Raw genomic sequence first — 26,067 nt, 5'->3', positions numbered from 1 at the left:
ATGCATCCAAACAACAGATTTTATTTAGCGGTGAATATAAGTTATGTTTTTGGAATATAAGTATTCATTTGTGGCATGATGTTAATTATCACAAAAATTTTAAAATGTAAAAAAAAAAAAAAAATGGAGCCAATGTACCTGTTATATGTTAAGTTGTATCCAATTTTACAACTTGCAATGACAAGGTAATACCTAAAACAACAACAGCAAAAAACCCTAGAATACTTTCTTTTATACAATAATAAGCTTCACATTTCTGCATTTATACCCTACAAATATCGGCCTCATTCACTTCTATTCAAAGTATTTCACTGTAAAAAAAAAAATAAAAAAAAATTCTGTGCTAATCAGCCAACATAATCAGTTTTACATTAAAATAATATAGTACAGCCACAACATGTAAAAAAAAAAGTCTGTGTTAACGATTTGTTTTTGTGAAAAATCACTTGCTAACCTTTTCTAGGTAAGCTTATAGCCAATTTTACAATTATGGTTCAACCTAATGCCTAAACTGACTGTAAAAATGACAACTTTATGAATAATACACAGGTTTTAACAGAACAATCAATGTAAGTGCTTTTTTAAAACGATAAATGTCATATTTCTGAATGTAAACCTTCTAAAAAAATCCATTGTAAGCACCTACCTCACTGCAATTTCATTTTTTTGTAAAGAAATTTGTAATTTTTTTTGTTAATTAGGATTATGCCACATTATGCAAAGAATGTTGACTTGATTTTAATTGAATAACTACATACTAATCTTTTGTGTGTAAAGTTTAAACAATTTTACAACTTTAAGTGCCCCACCATAACCTTTTTTTTGTGAATTATTATTATTGTGTGTTTATTTATATATATATATATATATATATATATATATATATATATATATATATACATTTTTAAATCAACATTATGTCACAAAATGCCCTTAACTTGCATATTTCGGTAACACTTTACAATAAGGTTCATTAGTTTACATTAATTAACGCATTAACTAACAATGAGCAATACATTTGTTACAGTTTTTATTAATCCCGGTTAACATTAATTAATAAAATAAATTAACTTTTTATTGTTAGTTCATGTTAGATTAAGTCCATTAATTAATATTAACAAATAAAACTCTGGATTTTAACAATGTATTAATAAATATTGTAATTAACAAACTGAGCTAAATAAATGTGTTACAAGTATTTTTCATTGTTAGGTCTAATTTGGTTAACTATGTTAACAAATGGAACCTTATTATAAAGTGTTATCCTGTAAAATACAGTGTTATTAATAAATTCCAACGTCATTAAAAAAACAAAAACACTGCACCCTTCCCATGTCATATGACCGTTTCAAGCGAGATCCCACAGAGCTCGATCCCTGCCACCTTTCCTTTCCGGTGCCACCCCCACCCCAAAAGCAACACATTCCCAAGACTCCACCCCTCCTTCACCCTCCTGGTCAAATTCCATTCACTGCTCTCACGACCACAAGCCCAATCTCAGGCAGGACACCCCTGAGAACATCAGCCGCTTTTTCTTTGCTCTTGCTCAGCTAAATCTAAAAATGTCTCGGACTCTACCTCTTCTTCTCACCTGTCTCATTGTTTTGTCCGTCATCACCTGTGAGTAACTGGACCGTGGTTAACTGTACTGACCAAGGGAAGTGTTGATATACCAATGTGGGGAACCACAGGTCTAATACTCCCTGGAAAGTGTGGCAAATCTTTTGGACTTACCTCAACCGTGTTTCCTCTGTTACAGTGTTCTATGGAGCCGACAGTGCCGCTGTGTCAGATAAGGCAGTCAAACCTCAAGGTGACCAAAAATTCACAATGTTGCTGTAGATATTTCTCAAGAGTTCTTCCTCCTCATCAATGTTCTTCTTCACTGAAGGTGCACTGAGGAAGGTCTTCATGCCAGAAGCAGATGCCTCCAGCTTCTTCAAACGGCGAGGCAAGAGGTCTGTGAAAACTCAAGATGAGATAAACGGTGAGGCTATTTGTGCTTGTGTAAAAACTCAATTCAAGTGTCAACTACAATGGACAATCCAGAATGTTTGATTTAGACAGAATAACTGAGTACAACTGGGGATTTTATATTAATAATAATAATAAATAAAAATGTATATATAGGAACACTAGCATTCAAACGTTTACCGTCAGATTTTGAAAGAAATCACTTATTTTATTCAGCAAGGATGCATTCAACAGACCAAAAGTGACTGTAAATACATTTACGATGTAACAAAAATAAAATCAAATAAATGCTGTTTTTTAACTTCTCTTCATCAAAAATAAAAAAAATCCTGAAAAATAATCACAGTTTCCACAAAAATATAAAGCCATAAAACAGATCAAATTCAGCTTTGCATCACAGAAATTAATTAAAATATATGAATAAATTAATAAAATGTAAATTATATTCAACAACAAAAAAGTTATTTTAAAATATAATATTTCTAAATATTACTGTTTATACTGTATTATTGATCAAATAAATGCAGCGTTAGTGAGCAAAAGAGACTTATTTTAAAAACATTACAAAAATCTTAATGACCACAAACAAAGAAAAAGTCTTGCAAAATAAATGTTCATCAATCACATCACTTTTGTGGCTTCTAGGACTTTTTGGTCAGGCTTGCTAGTGTAAAACGGTAATAAAGAGCCTTTTTAGTAGCGGCTAGCACTGGCCACACAGGTGCTGCGTTTTGAGCCAGCTGAGGAATGTAAGGACGGTGAACCGCAGCACATAGCAGGAACCACAGGGCAGGCTGGAGAAACCAGCCTTCAGTCTTCAGCTCCTGCCAGTGCTGGAGGAGGGGCTCTGCTGCCGCGGCTTCGACCTGGACTGAGATTGTTAGTTTATGGTTATGGGCTCACCAGAAATTATGTTTGACTCACCTTGGAGAATTCATGACTATGTATTCAAATTGTGAGGTGAAGATCAGGACAAGAGGACTTTCTTTTGTGTAGAACGGTGGTCTCGAACTCAGTTCCTGGAGGGCCACAGCTCTGCACAGTTTAGCTCCAAATCACACCTGCTTGGAAGTTTCTAGTAATCCTGAAGACCTTGATTAGCTGGATCAGCTGTGTTTGATTAGGGCTGGAGCTAAACTGTGCAGAGCTGTGGCCCTCCAGGAATTGAGTTTGAGACCAATGGTGTAGAACATCCCAAGTGGAATCATAGATAGCTCCTTTTGGACTTAAAATGAAATAAAATGAATTAGTATGCAGCTTTGGTGTTTTATAATCCACTGCTGCTGTCACACCAAATCAGGTGATACTATTATGTAATATAAACAGTGATGTAATAACAAACAGCCTTTCTTTAAGAATACTATTTAAACTGAAAATACATTATAATTCATAATTCATATCATGAAGTGAGGATAAACTGCATTTAGTTAAAGGTATAATAAAAACTATGATACAATAAAAAACAGTATGTTTACTATGCTAAAATTTCTTCTGAATCATTTGTGAACGTTTTCATATCTTGTTTCATGTTGTTTGAGCATATTTCTGTTTTTATTTCCCTCCCTTTTTCTTCCTCTCACTTTTTGTTGTGTTATTAGCTGAACAGAGACAGCGGCTGGCCGCAGATGAGAGAAGGAGGGAGTATCACGAGGAACAGAGGAATGAGTTTGAGAGTTACGCTGAAGAGGAGCATGACGGTGAGAACTCAAATCACTCACCTGGCAGTCTATTGGATCAGGCAGCATTACTAGCGTTCTGAGATCATTCAACACAAGTCACTCAAGCAAACAGGATTACTCATGACCTTAGCTGAACCTTGTAGGGTTTACAAAACAGGTTTACCAAATTGAATTAAGCAAAAAAATAAATAAATAAATAAGGACACCGCCCTCGGGACTCTGGTTGAAAATGGCTGTTAACTTCAAGGTGTATGTAAACAAACAAACAAAAATAGAATATATGATTAATTAATTAAATATTATATTTAATTTTAATTATATCTTTAATTAAATTTAGTTTGGGATATTTTTCGTGTTCCATGTAATATTAATAAATACAATTCATGCCAGTTTATGTACTCGCTTATATATATATATATATATGTTTGTTTACATAATGAACGTGTGTACTGTGTATATTTATTATGTATATATAAATACACAGGCATGCATGTATATATTTAAGAAAAATATGTTACGTTTATATATTAAATATATGAATATAAATATATACATGTAAATACATATAAATGTTTTCAAAATATATGCTGTATGTGTGTGTCTTTATATATACATAATAAATATACACAGTACACACATATTATGTAAACAAAAACTTTCATTTTGATGCGATTAATCACGATTAATCATTAGACAGCACTAATATATATATAATAACTGAATATAATAATATTTCATTATATATTTGAATATTTTGTGATATATTTGTCATATTGTCTGCATAATTTTATTTCAAGGTGCATTTAATTTCGTATTTCATAAGGTTTTTTTTATTTTAAGGCATATTTAATTTCATGTATTTAATAAATACATTTATTTCACATCTTATTTACTTCATTTACTTATGCTTACATTTTATTGTTTATTTGTGAATTGCAACATTCCATGCTGTATTTCATCATTTCATTATTTTTAAAAAATATATACAAATAATTGTTAGTTTAATTGAAAAACAAATGTCATTATTCACTGTAATATTCTTTTAATATCTTGCATATACTTTTCAAAATAGGCCCTACTGAGAGAAAAAATACACTAGACCTGTGTAATACAATAAATGCCGTTGCTACTGTATGTGAGAGAAATTGACTGATATATAAATATATAGAATTCAGCATTTATCATTTGTGACAATACAAAACTAATAGCATGTAATTAAGCTATATTTCATGTCTGTAGCCTACAGTAGCTATACTTGCCAATCACGCACATGGTCATATTGTTAGTGCAGTATAGCATCAAATATTTACACAGTTACTCAAATATTATATCTGGTACTGTGAAGGCCTACGTGTAATCATCTGAATACACAGTTAAAGCTAAAATTCCTGCATTTTTACTCTGCTCCAGAGCAAGACGAGCGCACCAGAGAGAAGACAGAGCAGTGGAGAGAGTTTCACTACGACGGCCTCGACCCATCTTATGAGTACAACCGACACACGGTGTAAAACAGAGGATAATAACTACAAGAGAACGGGTAGAGAGCTTTACAGTACTTTACAGTAGATTCTGTGAAGGCGTTTTGGCATGCAGTAAAAGAACGTAGCCTTATATGTGTATTCATGCACGCAGAACGTATGTAATCCATGTATCATATCATTCTTTTAAAATATGTACATTTATTCATATGTAGGCTTTTATAACCCTTACTGTATGACTAATAACTTGGCTAGTTTAAAATGTATTGTACATTATAATGACACAACTTAATCATTATTAATTCTAACTTAATTTTAAAGTAACCCGATTTTTATTAATTTTGTGCTGGGACAATGCAAAGTGCTACATTTAATACAAACATTTCATGTTGTAAATCTTTGTAACAGCTCTTTTGGTTTGAATCACAATAAGTCAACAATAAATTTGGTGTTATCTTTGTTTTTAATGAAAATGTATAACCATACAGTCACCAAAAACACTCACCACAGAATAAACCTACTAAAGAGAAAGCACTGCTTACATCATTTCTGCGACCTGAATGAAAGAACCAGCAGCCAGATGCTAAATTCAGAGGGCCGGTATGAAGACCAGGATGACATGCAAGATTTAGAGCAGAAACTGTTTGAACCTCTCATGGTCGTATATCAGTGGACACATCATATCAAAACAGCTTCAGTTAAACTGAAAAACTGCCATGTTTGTGTGAAATTGTAGTTGTTTTCGCTTCACTGAAACACAAGATTGGCAAATACAAATGTCCGTCACTGAAGCTGGTACTTTTCATATAGATCGGCGATTAAACAATCACGTTATCAGTCAAGCGTTTATCAATCTCATCATTAGCCACAATTAAAAGAATAATGACAGTTTACATTACAGTGTCTATATTACATATATTTAATAATAATGTACTATTCATAGTAATTTAAGTGGCAACAGCAATAAATACCTGAATTTACACAAAATATTACAAAGCAACATAACCACTGCAATGTAAAGACATTTTAAAAAAACTAAACTTACAAAATAAATCCAAAACATACACAAAATAGTGCTTTTCACCATCATTTTATACATTTGACACACAAATCACTCCAGATTCTGTCACTGATATTAACAAATTGCTGTGAACATTTGTGTTGGTTTATACAATATTCACATCCTTCTCTCAATAATAAATGCCAGATGCATCCAGGACCGAATTTCAAGTTTATACGTATTGGATGACAATAAACGTGGCTATTGGTTTAAAGCCTGTATTTACTACATCAACTGTAAATCTCACATCATTTATCGTTTGGTTCTTCAAAACAGCAGCAGGTTGAAATAAAGCAGCAAAACGTTACGAGAACTCTTTAATGAATGAAAACCCTTTTATCTACACCTTTCTGTCTTCTGTTAAGACTCAAAGCAGATGTTCTTCATCTCAAGGTTCATAATCTCCATTCAACAGCCACCTAAAACAGTCCCCTGAATTTCACGCAGGCCGTTATTTTTGAATCAGTCTCGTTTTATAGCACGCCATTGGCTTTCCAGAAAGGAAAACCGGTTTGAACCGGCGACTGTGAACAATGGAAGTTACCGTTAAATAGGAGAAAACACGTCTTTCCACAAAGTACAACAGTTAAGTGAGCAGCCTGACAGGAAGTGATGTCATTTGGAGCCAGTGATGATGGTAGTGACCGTGGATGGCCGCGTGTGCCGCTCAGGCGTCCTCGAGGAAGAGTTTGCCGCTTGCGTGGACGAACCTAGACAAAGATAACACCCTCCTCAAGGACTGTTCGACAATCGACATAATACAACACACAGCACACCACCACTGCTGATGAGTAACTTAAGTTGGTCAACAAAAGTCTTGTGAGTTTCATGAAATATTTTGGCAAAAACTTACAGTCGTTGCGGTGGACTGAGGAAATGTCGACCGACTGACTCTTGCCTGGCATGGATATAGGATTCTGCTTCCTGTGTTGAGAGGAATCCATACTGCTGCCGAGCTGAAGACGCCTCATGTGTCTGATCACTGCGGTAGCGTTAAACGCTTGCTGTGAGGAGAGAAGAATACAGAATTTGAAATCTCCTTTCATGCTGTTCACCGTAGGAGGGAAAGGAAGTGGTCACTTACTCGCCATTTTGCTTTGGCAAAGTTCTTCTTCATCTGCCGGCTGACTGATTCATGGATGTTCTTACAGAGCGCAGTATCACCAGCTATCCTGCAATCAGAGGAGAGTCAGTAGTTGGACTTCCTGTAGTATCATCTGGCATCCATAAGCAGGCAGAGTCTTGACTATAACTAGATAATGTAAAAACATGAAGCTTTGCGCTCCAGTGTTATTTTAGTATAATTGAGATACTATAATGGTTTCCATTTATATTTTAAATTAATTAAATTTTTACATTTGACATTTTGTTGTTTATTTTATTTTTTTAATTTTATTGAATTTTATTTATGTTTAACATTTATTACTTTTTTATAAATGTCTATGTCAATTTGTATTTTAGTGTTATGTTTAGTACATGTTAAAATTAGAAATGTTGGCTACTGGCTAAAATAAAATACATTTAACTGAAATAAAATTTAAATGAAAGTTAGTGTTTAAGTAATAATAATAAAAAAATGTATTCAGTTTAGTTTTAGTAAACTTTTAACCGTTTGCTCAATAACATCATGAGATGAATATAATTGCAGTTCTTTCAAGGTAATAATTAATATAATTTATTATTATGTATTTTTTAAAGGGGTCATATGATGCGATTTCAAGTTTTCCTTTCTCTTTGGAGTTTTACAAGCTGTTTGTGCATAGATAAGATCCCTGAAGTTGCAAAGACTAAAGTCTCAAAAACAAAGAGCTATTCTTTATAAAAGTTAAGACTCGACCACGCCCCCCTAAAACGGCTCATTTAAACACGCCCCCACATGTCTACGTCACAGTCTGGGAACATTTGCAAAACACCGCCCAAATGTATACGCAATGAAAGGGGGCGTGATTTTTATTCTCCCTGTTGTATTTTTATTCTCCCTGATGTCCTGAAGACACTGTGTTTCGTTGTTAAAGGTGAAACTATTTTGGGCTTCCAAAAGAGGACACAACTAGAAATCAGTGGTTAAGTTGTATTTATAACACTGTTCCAGAACAGTTCAACCCAAATATTAGAGTGTGTGCAGCGCATTTTACGGAGGACTATTTCCTGAACCTGGGAGTAGCCTGCCAACTGTGCTCAAAGGCTGTTTCTATAAAGTGGGGCAATTCCAACTTTGTAAGGACAGTCTGGCGCTATTGACTCACAGCCTGTAAGCATGTTTTCTTATTTAAAAAATTTGCATTAAAAATGTTTGTCATTTCTCCAATCACAAATGCAGACATGGACATGGATGCAACGCAACGCGTAAAAAGCCAGTATAAGTCATTATAATCAGTAATTATGTCCCCACTGGATGCAACAAATGCCTTGTTTATAATGGGTTTTATTGTTTTTGTGTGGTCGCTCCGGGACACTGCATCACAATACGGTGAGGGGCGTAACATTTCCATCTCACACTTGAGGTATTCGGCCAATCACAACGCACTGGATAGCTGGCAAATCAGAGCATGCCTCGCTTCTCAGAACGATGAGCTTTGTAAAAATCAACGTGTTTCAGAAAGGTGGGGCATAGAGGAGCAACAATAATGTACAGTATGTGGAAAATAATGTGTTTTTTGAACCTTAAACATCATAAACACATTGCATTACACCAAATACACAAAATAACGCCATATGACCTTATATATAAATAAGATTTATTTATATATATATTTATCTTTTATGCTCACCATGGCTGCATTTATTTGATCTAAAATGTAAACATATTTTAAAACATAAAATACATGTTTTTTTATTGTAATATATTTTTAAAATGCATTTTTTTTGTGTATTGCAATGCTGAATTGACACTGCCACTTTATAGAAACAGAATTTTCATGAGAAAGGATGTAAACGCAATGTGTCTATATTCCTGGTCGCTCACCACGGATGCCGAAGAGCCTCATCACAAGTGAACCTCTTTTCTGGATCTTTCTGCATCAGGTTACTAATGAAGTCTTTAGCTACAAAACAACACAAATGTGAAAATAAAGAAACCTGAATCAGTTACACAAGGGAGCAGTTCTAATTGTGAAAAAATGACACCCTCCTACACTTCCCCAGACACCAGGGAACAGCTTGAGGTGTGGGTGTCGAGTTATTATTTTCAAACGATGCAGAATGGCCTAGCGCCAGATAATGCTTTTCAACTGCTGATTTATATCTGGCTGCAATACCACATGTTACTTTCGAAAAATCCTTATTAAAGTGTTGCTCATGGGGAAAAAAAAGTCGTGACTGTCAGTGACAAGTAAACACAAGAAAGCCAAGTCATACTTAATGATGGCATTTAAGTGGGTAGAAGAGACAACAAGAGGTGAAGAAGGGTGTCATTTTATCCAAGACTGAAGCTGATACGAATAAATGTAAGAGTTTATCTCATTAAAGGGTCATTAAAGGGATAAATCTCCCAAAAATAAAACTTCGGAAACTAAATACAGTTGGGAAAAACATATTTGATCCCCTGCTGATTTTGTACGTTTGCTCTCAGCTTGTTACCTGTATAAAAGACAACCTGTCCACAGAAGCAATCAATCAATCAATCAGATTTCAAACTCTCCACCGTGGCCAAGACCAAAGAGCTGTCCAAGGATGTCAGGGACAAGATTGTAGACCTACACAAAACTGGAATGGGCTACAAGACCATCACCAGGCAGCTTGCTGAGAAGGTGGCAACAGTTGGTGCGATAATTCGCAAATGGAAGAAACACAAAATAACTGTCAGTCTCCCTCGGACTGGGGCTCCATACAAGATCTCACCTCGTGGAGTTTCAATGATCTTAAGAACAGTGAAGAATTAGCCCAGAACTACACGGGAGGATCTTGTCAATGATCTAAAGGCAGCTGGGACCATAGTCAGCAAGAAAACAATTGGTAACACACTACGCCGTGAAGGAGTAAAATCCTGCAGCACCCAGAAGGTCCCCCTGCTCCAGAAAGCACATGTACAGGCCCGTCTGAAGTTTGCCATTGATTTAACTGGGTGAAAGTGTTGTGGTCAGATGAGACCAAAATCCAGCTTTTTGGCATCAACTCAACTCGCCGTGTTTGGAGGAGGAGGAATGCAGCCTATGACCCCAAGTACACCATCCCCACTGTCAAACATGGAGGTGGAAACATTATGCTTTGGGGATGTTTTTCTGCTAAGGGGACAGGACAACTGCACCGCATCAAAGGGACGATGGACGATGTACCGTCAGGGCCAGGGAATTGAAGCCCCTGAAAATGGGTCGTGGATGGGTATTCCAGCACGACAATGACCCAAAACACACGGCCAAGGCAACAAAGGAGTGGCTCAAGAAGAAGCATATTAAGGTCCTGGAGTAGCCTAGCCAGTCTCCAGAACTTAATCCCTTAGAAAATCTGTGGAAGGAGCTGAAGGTTCGAGTTGCCAAACGTCAGCCTCCAAACCTTAATGACTTGGAGAGGATCTGCAAAGAGGAGTGGGACAAAATCCCTCCTAAGATGTGTGCAAATCTGGTAGCTAACTACAAGAAACATCTGACCTTTGTGATTGCCAACAAGGGTTTTGCCACCAAGTACTAAGTCATGTTTTGGGAAGGGGTCAAATTCTTATTTCACTCATTAAAATGCAAATCAACTGGATTGTTTTGTTGTTATTCTGTCTCTCACTGTTCAAATAAACCTACCATTAAAATTATAGACTGATCATTTCTTTATCAGTGGGCAAACGTACAAAATCAGCAGGGGTTCAAATAATTTTTTTTCCCCACTGTAGTTTCATTGAACTTCCATGGCTTCCATGGTACAAACAAAAATACTATGACCTAGTGGGTCACCAACATTCTTCAAAATATCTTCTTTTGTGGTCTGGAATGACATGAGGGTGAGTAAATGAGGTCTGTTTAATATAAGATTCATTTCACAGTGATTTCCAATGCCATACACACCTGAATCAGAAATATCATCCCAATACGGGGAATCAAACTCGTATTCTGCCTTCAGTATTTGCTCAAACAGTTTGGAGTCATTCTCATCATAAAACGGAGGGTATCCACACAACCTGCGGAGGTCGAGAATTCAAAAGTAGTCAGTAAAAATGGTTTTGAAAGCAGCCAAATGTGTTTCATATGTGGGAAAAAAATCTCACAAGATGTAAGCAATCACTCCTATAGACCAGCAGTCCACAGCTTTGCTGTAAGGTTTCTGTGCTAATACCTCTGGAGCTGAAGTAATAAAAGACAGAGAAAACAAATGAAATGTTGCATTTACTAAAGTGTAAATGGCTAATTAAAGATAATTGACCCAAAACAAATTTAATCATCATTTTGATCATCTCATGTCCATAGAAGCTAGTTTTTGTCATGTAATAAAAAAAAAAGAAGATGATTGCATTTTTATTTTATTTCAAAATTCAGACTTCTTACAATTCTCAGAAGAAAGTCAGAATTGCAAGATATAAACTCGTAGAAAAATGACTTAATTGGGAGATTTAATAAGTTGCTATTCCTTTTTTTTAAAAATCCCGTTTTGGACAGAAATTTGTAAAATATGTTATATTTGTGTTTCACCGAAATAAATGGATATGAAACATTTAAATATGGAAACAAAAACATATGGATTTGAAACACCAAATTTTATGTTTGTATGAACTATTCCTTTAAGTATACTGTAAAAACTAAATCACTGAAATTTGCTGTAAAAATAGCACTATGGTTAAAAAAATGCATATATTTCATTAAGTGTATACTAACATACCAAATGACTAAATAGTTTTTTACCTTTATACAATGACAAATACTTTAAAAACACAGGTGGTAAGGAGAAATTACATTAAATTGATGCAATATTTATTACTAAAACCCTTCAGAAAAAAAACAAAACTTATAAGACAGTTATTTCAGTAATCAAATCGAGCTGTTACATCACAGAGAATTCTGTCAGTTTATGGTTTTTCAGTGTACGGTTACAGTATAAGATAACTTGTTCTTTTTCACTTTTTAAAAACTGTATATTTAACAGCATTGTACTGTAACAGTATAGATCTATTCGTTTTCACCATATAAAGAACTTACCGTTAACTAATTAGCAGTTTTTACCAATAAAATGACAATCATTTTATTAGATATTCAGATTTGGTGCAGAATAACAGATATTTAGTGGATCGACATCCCTACCCACATATCCCGGCGTCCCACAGGCTGTGGACATGATGTCATTGGCTGCGCCCTCCATCTTGGACAGCCCAAAATCACTTATCATAATCTTGGATTCTTCATGTGGGTTAAAATAGAGCAGATTCTCTGGCTGCCAAGAGATGAGAGAGAAGGTGATAAGGTTAAAAAGTCACAGGGAGTTATTTTACACCGTACTGAAGTGGAAGTGAGTGATCGCAGTGTGGTGACATTTCAAGTCTCATGTTTCAGCTTCCTATTATACTGTATAGTGAAAGTATATCGATTTGTTTTGGTGTGAAGGAAATCAGTCGATGGAAATCATTACCTTCAGGTCTCGGTGGACTATCCCCAGTGAATGCAGGTAATTAACCGCATACAGAACTTGCTTGATTAACGCGCTGGCATCCTGCTCCGTGTAGAAACCCCTCTCTACGATACGATCAAACAACTCCCCACCTGACACACTGAAAAATAAAAGAAATCTGTTTTTAACAAATGTTTTCTTTTTTAAATAACATATAATAGTTAGTTACTAAAGTCAAAATTGCATGCAGTCACTAAAATGTAATACATCCTTGATGAATAAAAGGTTTCATTTCTTACAGAAAAAAATATATATACTGACATCCTTTGAATGGTAATGTATGTTGGTGTATGGTAGTGTACTTCATTATAGCTTTTATATTCACTTTTCAAAAAATAAATAAATAAAATAAAATAAAGAGTGGTTAATACATTAATATTTGGTTGCTAGGGATTCATGGGTGGTTGTTAGGTATTTGTTTACTGGGCCAAGTCAGAACATAGCAAATATGATTGTTTAGAAAAATAATAGCACAACTTGAGTCAACAAGCAGCATAAAAAGCAAAGCAAAAACAAAACAACTCAAAGCAAAGCAAACAAACAAACAAACAACAATTCAGGTGATTCAATTCAACAACAGAAAACAATGAAATAAATAAAAATAAAATAAAAAATACTTAAATCTGGGTTTAAAAAATGATAATGTTTCTCATGTCAACCTATAGATAAAGGATGGAGACTGTGGTAATCATCTGTTGTTCAGATCAATTAAATGATTTCGAACAACAGCAGCAGGCTTGTGCATGAATCAAAATAAGAATTGGCCCCGTTTCAAGTCATGAGTTGGACGCCCCACAGGACGTTGAACTGGAATGTGAATTGAAATGACAGGAAGAAGAATATCCTGGACTGCAATTCAAAGAAATTCAACAGTCACACATTAAGAGCAGATTACTTCTTGAGTGTTTCAAGCTTTCCATCTTGCAAACCTGCTTCACATAGTTTGGCTCCCTTTCAAAGACTCTGCAGACTTAAATCATTAATTGAAGTAGCAAACAGATTCTACTCACAGTTGCATAATAAGATACAAATGAGTAGGACTCTCATAAATGTCTTCCAGTGACACAATGTTCTCATGCTTGACCCTGAAAAGAACAGACAAAATATTTGATCAATTACAGCAAAGCCAAGTGGAGTGGAGTATTTAGGCTTTGTTTTGGATGGCTGAAGTTCTGGGCTGGTATGTTGAGCTATTTTATTCATGCAGATGATGAAAACAAAAGAAATTCCCAAATGTAACTCACTAAACAAAAAATTCTATCATTCTGACCACCGTATCTCCAATCCAGCTGCAGCGTTTTTACTCGCCAGCGTTTTACCATGACAACCGCAGACCTGCGCTCGGCCTCAACGTGCGGTGAATAGAGAGGTCTGCGGTGGAGGCCACATGAATCATTTGTACGGCCTTTAAAATGCTTCCAAAGCTTTTGACAGGGACAGGTAGGAGTCAGTAAAGGTAGCAGGCTGTGAGGGGCGTGTCGTAAAGGCTGAGTCATCTCTCTCGCTCTGTGGAGAAAAGCTCAAACTCCCACTAACAGCTTCCTTTGAACTTTAGTGTTTCCGTCAGTAGCTTGTGTAAAGCATAATGGGTGTTTGGTTTGTTATTTTAAGCCTTTTCTGGGAGCTTTTAGAATACTTACTTCCTCAGCACAGCAATCTCGTTTTCAATTCCACTCTCTTTTCCTCTTAGTGCTTTTTTTGGGATGCATTTCACGGCATACATCTCTCCTGTGGCCTTCTCTTGGGCCAAGACCACCTCAGAAAACGCCCCGCTGGAAAAAAATCATGAAAGAAAGGCTAAGTGTAAAATAGTGGTTGGAGATTTTTAACACAGAAAAAAGGGCAAAATAAGGTGCTTGAAAGGTAAGCAGCATATGGTAGGGTCTAATAGTCTGAAATAACAATGAAAACTTAATAATAAAATCAAATACAAAATAAAAATAAAATAGTAGTGCTTTAGATAGCCAGAATAAAACAGAACAAAATAAAATAAAACATAAAATAATCATAAAATTAAACATACAATAAAACAAGACAGCCTAGAATAAAATAAAATTAAATAAAATAAAAAATAAAATAAAATAAAATAAAATAAAATAATAAAATAAAATAAAATAAAATAAAATAAAATAAAATAAAATAAAATAAAATAAAATAAAATAAAATAAAATAAAATAAACAGTTGTGGGGCAGAAGCATAATAAATAAATAAATAAATAAATAAACTAGTGATTTAGACAGCATACGAAGGGAAAATAAATATAAATAAATAAATAAATAATGCTTTAGAAAGCCTACAAAGGGACAGAAGCATAAAATAAAATGAAACAATTATTAAATAAAATACAAATAGTACTGCTTAAGGCAGCCAACAAAGAGGCAGAAGCATAAAACAAAATAGCCTATAAAGGGACAGAACCAAAATAAAATAAAGTAAAATAAAATAAAATGAGCAGTTGTGGGACAGAAGAAAAATAAATAAATAAATAAATGAACAAACAAACAAAGTGGGGGGAAAATGCTTTAGATAGCCTACAAAGGGACAGAAGTATAAAATAAAATAAAAAAGGGACAGAAGCATAAAATTAAAAAATAAATAAAATAAAAATAGTAGTGTTTTAGACAGCCAACAAAGGGAGAGATGTATAAATAAAATAAAATAGCAGTGCTTCAGACAGCCTACAAAGGGGCAGCAGAAGCATAAAGCTAAAAAAAAAAAAAAAAAAAAAAAACGTAGACAGCAGACGGACAGTAACATAAAATAAAATAAAAAATTCTGCACAATCATTTAATTTCACCAATATATGAGCATTTCAAATACTAAGGACCCACTTCAAAAGTCTGTACTTTTTCAAATATTTGTTTAAACTAAAGCCAAACCTGTACGAACACATTCATGTCTGCTGTGATTCTGTAGATGTTGTATCAAATGCACTATGAATCAGAATCAGAATCAGAATCAGAATGAGCTTTATTGGCCAAGTATGTTTACACATACAAGGAATTTGTTGTAGTGACAGAAGCTCCACAGTGCAACAGAAAGACAGTAACAGGACAGGACACAGGTAATGAAACAAAATAACAGGAAATAGCCAATAGCCAATGTACAAAGCAGCAAAAAAAATAAAAAATACACAATATATAATATATAATATAGGCGACTATGTATGTACAGGTGAAGTATGTGCAAATTAGAAATGAGAAAATAAAATAAGTGAGTGTGGTGAATGGATAATGTATTAGTTGTGTGTTCTACGTTTATTTATTGAGTGTTCATGAGATGTATTGACTGAGGGAAGAAACTGTTCCTGTGTCTGGTCGTTCTGGTGCTCAGAGCTCTGTAGCGTCGACCAGATGGTAACAGTTCAAAGAGGTTGTGTGCTGGATGTGAGGGGTCCAGAGTGATTTTACCAGCCCTTTTGCTCACTCTGGATAAGTACAGTTCTTGGAGAGTGGGGAGGGTTGTACCAATGATTCGCTCAGCAGTCCGGACTACCCTCCGTAGTCTTCTGAGGTCAGATTTGGTAGCTGAGCTGAACCAGACAGTTATTGAGGTGCAGAGGATGGATTCAATGATGGCAGAGTAGAACTGTTTCAGTAAGTCCTGTGGCAGGTTGAACTTCCTCAGCTGGCGAAGAAAGTACAGCCTCTGCTGGGCCTTCCTGACAATGGAGTCAATGTGAATATCCCACTTCAGGTCCTGAGAGATGGTGGTGCCCAAGAATCTGAATGACTCCACTGCAGTCACGGTGCTGTTCATGATGGTAAGTGGGGGGAGAGCAGGGGGGTTTCTCCTGAAGTCCACGATCATCTCCACAGTTTTGAGCGTGTTAAGCTCCAGGTTGTTGAGACTGCACCAGACAGCCAGCTCCTTAACCTCCTGTCTGTAAGCAGACTCGTCACCGTCCTGGATGAGGCCGATCAGTGTGGTGTCGTCTGCAAACTTCAGGAGCTTGACAGAGGGGTCTTTAGATGTGCAGTCGTTGGTGTAGAGGGAGAAGAGCAGTGGGGAGAGTACGCAGCCCTGAGGAGCTCCAGTGCTGATGGTTCGAGTGCTGGATGAGAATTTGCCAAGCTTTACTAACTGCTGTCTGTCTGTCAGGAAGCTGTTGATCCACTGGCAGACGGAGGTGGGGACGGAGAGCTGAGTTAGTTTATTTTGAAGGGTTTCCGGGATAATGGTGTTAAAAGCAGAGCTGAAGTCCACAAACAGGATCCTCACATAAGTCCCTGGTCTGTCCAGATGCTGCAGGATGAAGTGCAGTCCCATGTTGACTGCATCATCCACAGACCTGTTTGCTCTGTAGGCAAACTGCAGGGGGTCCAGTAAGGGTCCAGTGATGTCCTTCAGATGAGCCAGAACCAGTCTTTCGAATGATTTCATGGCTACAGACGTTAGTGCCACAGGTCTGTAGTCATTAAGTCCAGTAATTTTGTGTTTCTTTGGGACGGGGATGATGGTGGAGCGTTTGAAGCATGAGGGGACTTCACACAGCTCCAGTGATCTATTGAAGATCTGTGTGAAGATGGGGGCCAGCTGCTCAGCACAGATTTTTAGGCAGGCTGGTGACACACCATCTGGACCAGGTGCTTTCCTTCTTTTGTTTTTCCTGAAGACCTGGCACACATCGTCTTCGCTGATTTGAATTGTAGGTGTGGGGGAGAGAGGGGTTGCTGGAGGTGTGAATGGTTGTGTGGAGGGGTGTTCTGGGCGGGTGTGGGGTGATCGTTCAAAACGACAAAAGAACTCGTTTAAGTCGTCTGCCAGGTGTTGATTCTCCAGAGTGCTGGGGGGTGGTGTTTTGTAGCTGGTGATGTCCTTTAATCCAAGCCACACTGAAGCCGGATCGCTGGAAGAGAATTTGTTCCTGAGCTTGTCAGAATAATTCCTCTTTGCCACTCTGATCTCCTTTTCCAGTGTGTATTTGGCCTGTTTGTACAAGACTTTATCCCCCTTTCTGTGAGCATCTTCTTTGGCCTGACGGAGCTGTCTGAGTTTGGCAGTGAACCATGGTTTGTCATTGTTGTAGAATAGATGAGTCCTGGTAGGAATGCACATATCCTCACAGAAACTGATATATGATGTTACAGTCTCTGTGAGCTCGTCCAGGTCATTTGCTGCAGCTTCAAAAACAGACCAATCAGTCAGGTCGAAACAGGCTTGTAAATCCCGCTCTGTTTCGTTAGTCCATCTTTTAACAGATCTTAATACAGGCTTCGCAGACTTAAGTTTCTGCCTGTAGGATGGAATAAGATGAACCAAACAGTGATCAGAGAGTCCTAAAGCTGCTCGTGGAACCGAGTGATATGCGTCCTTTATTGTTGTGTAACAGTGATCCAATATATTACTGTCTCTGGTGGGACATGTAACATGCTGTCTGTATTTTGGCAGTTCACGGGAGAGATTTGCTTTATTAAAGTCCCCGAGAATGATTAAAACAGAGTCCGGGTGTTGTTGTTCACTCTCTGTGATCAGATCAGCGAGTTTCTGTAGAGCTGTGCTCACGTGCGCTTGCGGTGGAATGTAAACACTCACGAGAATGAACGAGCAGAACTCTCGCGGCGAATAGAACGGCTTGCAGTTAATGAAGAGCGTTTCTAGATCTGAGCAGCACATCTTCTTTAACACAGTTACATCTGTACACCACCTCTCATTGATGTAAAAGCATGTCCCGCCGCCGCGCGATTTCCCCGTTGATTCTGTGTCCCGATCTGCTCTTATCAGCTGGTAATTAGGCAGATGGATCGCGCTGTCCGGTATGTCGCCATTCAACCAGGTTTCCGTGAAACATAGAGCAGCAGAGTTAGAAAAGTCCTTGTTTGTCCGGGAGAGCAGAAGGAGTTCGTCCGTTTTGTTGGGTAGAGAGCGGAGATTCGCCAGATGGATGCTAGGCAACGCCGTTCTAAATCCGCGCTGACGAAGTTTCACGAGCGCGCCGGCTCTCTTTCCCCGTCTGCGCCTCCTGAAGCGTTTGACCAGAGCTACAGCTCCGCCAACTACAATGTCCAGCAAAACGTCCGAAAAATCAAAAACCGGTAGAAGATTTTGTGGTGTGTTCTGCCGAATGTTCAGTAGATCATCCCTGGTAAAGCTGATCTTATTTGAAAAACAAAAAACAGGAAAAACAAACAAAAACAATACAAACACCGAGGAGCAACGCACAATAGCTGCCATCAGCGGCGCCATTTTGTTTCCAAAACTATGTGTAATCAGTTGGCCACTGTGGCTTGCAGCTAAGCCTTTATTGGTCACTGAAAATCCACTCTAATCCCTCGGCACACACACAGTCATTTACAAACACTAACACGAGTACTTGCCGCAATCCAGAAAGCTTGGAACAAAAGGCTGTATTTCAGTCAAAAGGTTTCCTGAACCGTTTACCAAATATAGGGCTTGGTGCTTTGCCAAAATGAAGCATTTGTCATTTGTTTCTTAAACTGTAAAATTCAACTCTCATCTGTGATTGAAACGTAAACCCTTCAGGAGACTAGAAATGTAGTGACTCATTGGCCGAGCGCCCAGCAGGTTGAGTACTTTGTAAGCTATGTGTTCACATAAGCATGTGAGATTGCAGTGGACGCAGTGTTCATCTTTGCAAAGGATTAAACTAGAAGAAAAACAACAGCGTGTGGTTGGACAGAGTGCATTAAACATCAGAATTAACACATATGTAATTCAGAAACCTTTCACAGGACAACACGAGCGGTGTTTTTCGGTGCTGGAGTGTTATGGATGGTTGCCAGGAAGTTGCTAGGTGGTTGTTAAGATGCTCCGAGTGGTATGGATGCCTTGCTATGCAGTTGCTAGAGAGTTGTGGGTGGTTGCTAGGTGACTGTTTATTGGGCCAAGTCATAAACATAGCAAATATGATTGTTTAGAGAGTAATAGCACTCCTCGTCAACAAGCAGCATGAAAAATTAAAAAAATAAAATAGGACAAAATAAAACATATCAAGTTTGCTTGTTTGGAAAGCAATAGCATACCTCGAGTCAACTAGCTACACACACACACAAACAAAAATAAATCAAAACAATACAAAACAAAACAAAATAGAACAAAACAGCTAATTTTAATTGTTTAGAAAGTAAATGGACACCTCATCAACAAACAGCATGAAAAACAACAATTCAAATGCTTCAATTCAGCAAGAAGCAAATCAAAATAAAATAAAATGGCAAACTGAATTGCTTAGAAAGTAATAGCACACCTCAAGTCAACAAACACACAAAACATGAAACGAAAAATAATACTAAAGGCAAACCAAAATACAAAACAAAAAACAAAACAAACCCCATAATTCAAAGCAAATAAATAATAACATAAAATAAAGAGTAGTTTTAAGAGCAATGTTATGTGGTTGTGAGTTATGGGTGGTTGCTAAAACAAAACAAAACCCATAATTCAGGTGATTCAATTCAAAGCAGCAAATAAAAATAATAAAAAATAACATAAAAAGATGATAAGATAAGATAAGATAAGATAAGATAAGATAAGATAAGATAAGATAAGATAAGATAAGATAAGATGCATGAATGAATGAATATGGTTGCTAGAGATTTATGGGTGGTTGTTAGGTATGTTTATTGGGCCAAGTCATTACAGCAAATTTGACTATTTAGAAAAGTAATAACACACCTTGTTAACAAGCTGCGCACAAAAAAACCCAAAACAAAATAAAACCAAAAACCAAAAAAGAGGAAAAAAAAAACGCACACAAAACCTCAAAACCCATAATTTGGGTGATTCAGTTCAAATCAAATAAAATTAATAGATCAATATCCTTCTAACTAATATACAGTAGAGTGCAACAGATTAGCTGTTTCCAGTCAACCAACAGCAGAGGAAATCATCAAAGCCACAGGAAGTGTATACTCAGAAACTCAATGCCACGTGTGTTACACCTTAAGGTAAAGGCCATTAACCCACATCCACTGACCTTTGTGTGCTTTGTGTTCCTTGACATGCACATGATTGTAAAGTATATTTTGCAACAAAGCTCTTCTCTGGAAAGCATGCATATGTTTGCCTATTACACTCCTCATTTTCATAGCATGAGGTCAACGAGGAACTAGTCTTCATACATCATGACTCTGTGGTCCATGACCTCAATGCTAATGCTGAATTTCTCAAGCAAATGTCAGTTTTCATAACTCATTATAAGCGTATGGGATGTGGGTGTAGTCACAAACTATGGGATAAAAAAGGCTTATTTATTTATAACTATTACTATTATTTATTATTACTAAAAATAATTAAGAATAATTCAACCAAAAAAAGGAACTATTTGTCATTTCAGCAATGACATACTGAACTTGAGCGACCACGACCTCAGGTGAATTCAGGAAAACTGGCCCCTCCACTTGGACGGTAACAGGATTAAGATGGGATTAATCTAAAATTGACAGATTAACACTACACTGATGGTATTTTCTCATTTAGAAATGCCTAAAGCGGTACAAACAGTTTGAACAATAGAGACTGTGTGGATGGGTGGAGGTTTTTGTTGACTCATTGGGTGTAGGAAATGCGGCCAAAGTCATTCAACCAAAACAACACGTGTCATTGTCTTTATATAAATCAAAAACATGCTTGCATGCAGATTACATTCCATTACAGAATATATAGGAGTGTTTTAGAGTGTCTAGGCTTACTGTAAAGCATAGCTGATATGATAAAAGGCACAGATGAATAATAAATAGGTATAATTTAATTTAATATTAAGAATAATATGAAGAATAAACAACTTTTCTTCAAAGTAATCTAATTGTAAAAGGTTTATGGATGCTATAGGAACTTGGTACATTATTATTATAGAAATCTGCATGCTGAATTCTATGATTTCTAAGAACATATTTTTAAACAAATATTTATCTGGCATGTCTGTGAGCTGTTTTCAGTTTAGTGCATCTGAAAGCTGTGGCTGGAAAATGTTGTGTAAGGCGTATTAGAGAATCTGTTATGTCATCTTCAGGTTGGGAAATCCTAGAGAGATAATCCAAGTAAAACGTGTTCTAGATTTATGCTTGTTCTTGGTCAAATTTAGCACACATCATTACAATAGCTTTTAACATCCACTACCAAATGGAATTCTATTTTTATATTAGACTATATTAACTATATCATTCAAAAATGTGGAGTTTAAAATAAGTGATTTTGAAAAAAGTCTTGTGCTCACCAAGGCTGCATTTATTTAATCTAAATACAGTAAAAACAGTAATATTGAGAAATATTATTGCAATTTTAAATAACTGTTTTCTACTTGGATATATTTTAAAATGTAATTTATTTGTGTGATGCAAAGCTGAATTTTCAGCATCATTACTCCAGACTTCAGTGTCATGTGATCCTTCAGAAATCACTCTGATATGCTGATTTCCTGTTCAAGAAACATTTAGTATATTATTATCAATGTTGAGAACAGTTATTATTTACATAACATTAATATTTTAGTAATAATAATATTTTTGTGGAAACTCTGATAGATCTTAGATTAGCGAGCAAGGTCCTGGCAGATCGCTAGGTCCAGTCCTCACAGATGCAGAAAAAAAAAAGCGCATAGGAATCGATAGGCGGAATCGAAATTTAAATTTGACAAGTTTCCCATTCCTGACCTTATATCCGATTCTGGAATCGGAATTGATTTTCGATTCCCAACCCTATTTAAAATTTGATGCCTGCTAAAATTTTGATGCCCTCAGTCGACACTGCATCACTCATCGGCATGATTCTGTCATTGACAGGACTAAATGGGCCCAGGAATACTAGCTAAAACAGTACATGATTTCGGACGCACCGTTAGTTTCAGCTCCAACACACATATTTTCAAGTATAGTCTTGAAGACCTAAATTAGCTTGTTCAGGTGCATTTGATTAAGGATGAAGCTAAACTCTGCAGGAAGCTGTTTTCCAGGAGCAGATTTGAAGACCTCGGGTGTAATTCATGCTGTCGGTGATGACGTATGGTCATTTTTTCATAATCACCATCATCTTTGAAATCAGAAGAACACAAATGACTGGAACAGTGGGGGAAAATGACGTCCTCCAAGCATTAGAATGACCTTAAAAGCTCTTCTGCAATGGTGCGTACAACACAATAAAAAACTATTATAAACTGTACATGCAAAGAGCGAAAGAGAGAGACCTGAGCAACAGAAAACCTGGAAACTGTATAATCTGAGTCTTTCCCCTCTTCTGCAGTCATATAAATCAAACAGTCAGATTAAGACAATCAAACACGACTGTGATTCCTGCTGTTGGACCGCTGATATATAATACAGTATCAGAGTCTGGGAAATGGAAGCATGTAATTTGGAGTTTTCTCTATGAGGTGTAAAGCTAATGGCGTGACTAATGGAGCTTTTGTACAAATAAAACAGTATCCACTAAAGCTGCCAGTAAATCCTTTTGTAAGAGACTTTTGGTGTCCTATAGTAAAAACGATATGTAATACAACTCTCCATCGTGTTAGAATGTCCGTTTGTGGGTCACAAAAAAAAAAAAAAAAAAGCACCCAGATGCTTGGGTCAAGCATCCTCATCTGACTTATACACACATTATCTTCAGATGTTTAGAAAATGCTCTAAATTAATAAAATAATAATTTAATTGAATAAAATAATTAAATAAATATTTGAGCTCATCTGCCTTACGTATATAGACAAATTAAATTAACAAAATAAAATAAAATTTGAGCTCATCTGCCTTATGTAAAACTAAATTAATAAAATAAAAAATAATAAAATAAAATATTTGAGGTATCATAGACCTGACCATGATCATGTGCCTTATAAAGATCTTTAAAAAGGCACTAAATTGAAACATATTAAATTAAATAAAAAAAATACAAAATAAATTAAATTAAATTAATACAACAATGGTAAATGTCACTATAGCACAGATGAACTGCGATCAATTTCTGATTAACTGTTTGGAAAATTATCCATAGTTCATTTTACAATGGTGCCAAATGTGTCAGCTAAGGGACTATCACAGTTTACAGGACAAGTAAATAAATAAATAAAAACCACACAAATGGTGAAATATAAAAAATGTTTTCTCTAAGGGACAAAAAAACCTGTCCTGTTTTTGGTCCCTGTACACCATATAAATAGACATCTCGGTCTATTTCAAGGAATTACCAGGGAAAACCCATATGAACCTGTATTTCATTGCTGCTACAACAGAAGAGGAACAGTTGTTCATTACAACATAAGGCCATGTTGCCGGATGTGGGATATTAAAAGTGACAGAAGAAGGCCTGCACATTAAAACCTGCTGTGTCAAGTAGGTTAAGCATGGATTTAAAATGCATATATATTATGCATTGATACAGACCACACTGCCCACATCAAAACACTCTATTATATGTCTGGTTCAATATGCAGCTATGCAGTTTATAAGAACAAATAAGGGAATGCTGGGATACACTTTCACCTAGTCACAGGGTTGACAGTTTTACAGCTCATTTAACAGTTACCAGTCGTGTGCTCAAGGTCATGAAACAAAGTGTTTATTAGAAGAAAAATGCTGATATTGCTGCAAACATCCAGCTGTCAATAATGAATTGTTTACTGTATAAATCATGTAACAGGGTTGACGGATAACCTGGGGATGCAAATTCTAGTTTTTTATTTATTTTTATTTTTTAGCTCAACCAGTCTAATAACATCTGAATAAATACTATAAACACGTATGGAAAGTAAAGTGTTAAGAAAAGTTATCTAATACTGATATTTATATCTAGTTGTCAACATTCACTTATTTACTGTATACAATTGTGGTAGAGTTGACTGACAAACCCTACGAAATGTAAGACAGTGAAAAACAGCAGAGGATTTCAAAAAATTATATATACATACATATCTATCAATCTATATTTCATTTCAGTAATTATTTTTGATGACAACAGATAACCTGGGGATGCAAACTCTTTTTTTATTTTTTTATTTCAACCGGTCTAAAAACATCTGAATAATATAAGCATATATGAAAAGTAAAGTGTTATGAAAAAGTGTCTATTGGAAAATGAATTTATTAGTGATATTAAAATATCCAGTTGTCAATAATCACTTGTTTACTGTACAAAATCATGGTAACAGTGTTGACTGAAAACCCTATAAAATGTAAGTGCTAGAAATAGGGAATTATCTTTTTAATTGTGATATAGATGTAGATAGCTAGAAAGATAGGATTATTTATGATTGTAACAGGGTTGACAGATAACATGCAAATTAAGTATTTTTAATTCATCCCATCTACTAACGCTTTAATAAATAGGCCTATAAGTATATATGCCTATAAGTAGAGTAAATACATTATACTAGCTTTTTTTTCACAGGCTATATATATATATAGGAACAAAAACGCAACCTTTTCTTGAGTCATTGAGCCAGAAAAATACCTAAGCGTTCACTTTTTAAGGCATTTATAACCCAGCAAATATGGGCTTAATGTGATGATAAAGTTAAGTAGGCTGTTTCAGCTGTCTATACCATTAGAATATTCTCACAGCACAGGTCAAACTTTAAGAACGCAAACTGAAGGACCCTGACTCTGATATGGAGATTAATCGCCGTCAGTCGTTTACAATGTCAAAGCATCATTCATACTCACGTCCCGAGGATTTCCTTAAACTCAAATATCTTCCTGATGTCATCCACTTGTTTTTTCCACGATCCATTCAGAGATTCCTCGCTTCCCCTGGCCATGGTGCTTCCAGGGTGAGCGCTGCCTCCGAATAACCTTCTTAACGCGTCAATCTTTCCAGCCTTACAGGAAGCACACAACACAAACGGATGAAGCAGCGAACGCGAGTATCGGTCTCTGTGACTGTGTGACCGGCTTTAATCGTTGCCCGCATTCCGTTTCATGCCGCCCGGTTACGGTACCGCCAGCAGAACGAGGACTGACCGACGCACAGCGACTAAACCAATCCCGCCTCACTGACTCACCGCGCTCGAGCTGAAAGCGACAGAACGCGTAACGCGCGCGAATGCGCGATTCCGTGTTCTCGAGGTACTGCGAAGCAGGGCTGCTGTACCGCACCGGTTGACAAATAATGCAACTGTTGCCCGGTGAATAACCGGTGAGCGCGTGTGAGGGATGATAGCAGACGGCTGAACAGACTGCGTCAGGAACGGTACACCTGCTGCATAAAGAGTAATACTGCATTCCCCATTAGCCATACAAACTCTGTGTAGTGATAAACGGTCTGTCTAAATAAACACACACTGATGCAGCCATGAATAATGAATATTTCAAGACACTACAGGTGAATAGGGTCATTTAAAATAAA

General features: G+C 36.3%; 2 protein-coding genes across 4 annotated transcripts; one reads left to right on the top strand and one right to left on the bottom strand.

Annotated features, from left to right (window-relative positions):
• The first annotated feature begins 1,370 nt into the window (after positions 1-1,370).
• On the top strand, positions 1,371-6,418 carry LOC306868100 (putative cartilage matrix-associated protein). The gene is made up of 5 exons (XM_079414123.1): positions 1,371-1,620; positions 1,760-1,813; positions 1,892-1,987; positions 3,573-3,671; positions 5,064-6,418. The coding sequence occupies exons 1-5, from the start codon at positions 1,563-1,565 to the stop codon at positions 5,159-5,161; spliced, it is 405 nt and encodes a 134-aa protein (XP_079270249.1). The 5' UTR covers positions 1,371-1,562; the 3' UTR covers positions 5,162-6,418.
• On the bottom strand, positions 5,579-25,948 carry LOC306868099 (calcium/calmodulin-dependent protein kinase type 1D-like). 3 transcript variants are annotated; one of them, XM_079414120.1, is made up of 11 exons: positions 25,386-25,948; positions 14,414-14,545; positions 13,784-13,858; positions 12,735-12,873; positions 12,410-12,539; positions 11,383-11,458; positions 11,183-11,295; positions 9,157-9,235; positions 7,276-7,363; positions 7,045-7,195; positions 5,579-6,901 (listed from the first exon to the last, which is right to left on the bottom strand). In XM_079414120.1, the coding sequence occupies exons 1-11, from the start codon at positions 25,478-25,480 to the stop codon at positions 6,807-6,809; spliced, it is 1,173 nt and encodes a 390-aa protein (XP_079270246.1). In that variant the 5' UTR covers positions 25,481-25,948; the 3' UTR covers positions 5,579-6,806. The 3 variants fall into 3 exon arrangements, with proteins under 3 accessions (XP_079270246.1, XP_079270248.1, XP_079270247.1); XM_079414121.1 differs by having other exon boundaries at positions 6,871-6,930; positions 25,386-25,502; XM_079414122.1 differs by lacking the exon at positions 13,784-13,858 and having other exon boundaries at positions 25,386-25,584.
• Between the last annotated feature and the right edge of the window lie 119 nt (positions 25,949-26,067).

Source organism: Barbus barbus, assembly GCF_936440315.1.
Source record: "Barbus barbus genome assembly, chromosome: 50".
Lineage (NCBI taxonomy): Eukaryota > Metazoa > Chordata > Actinopteri > Cypriniformes > Cyprinidae > Barbus > Barbus barbus.
Note: the sequence above shows the minus strand (reverse complement) of the source record. Positions and strands in the feature narration are given on the sequence as shown.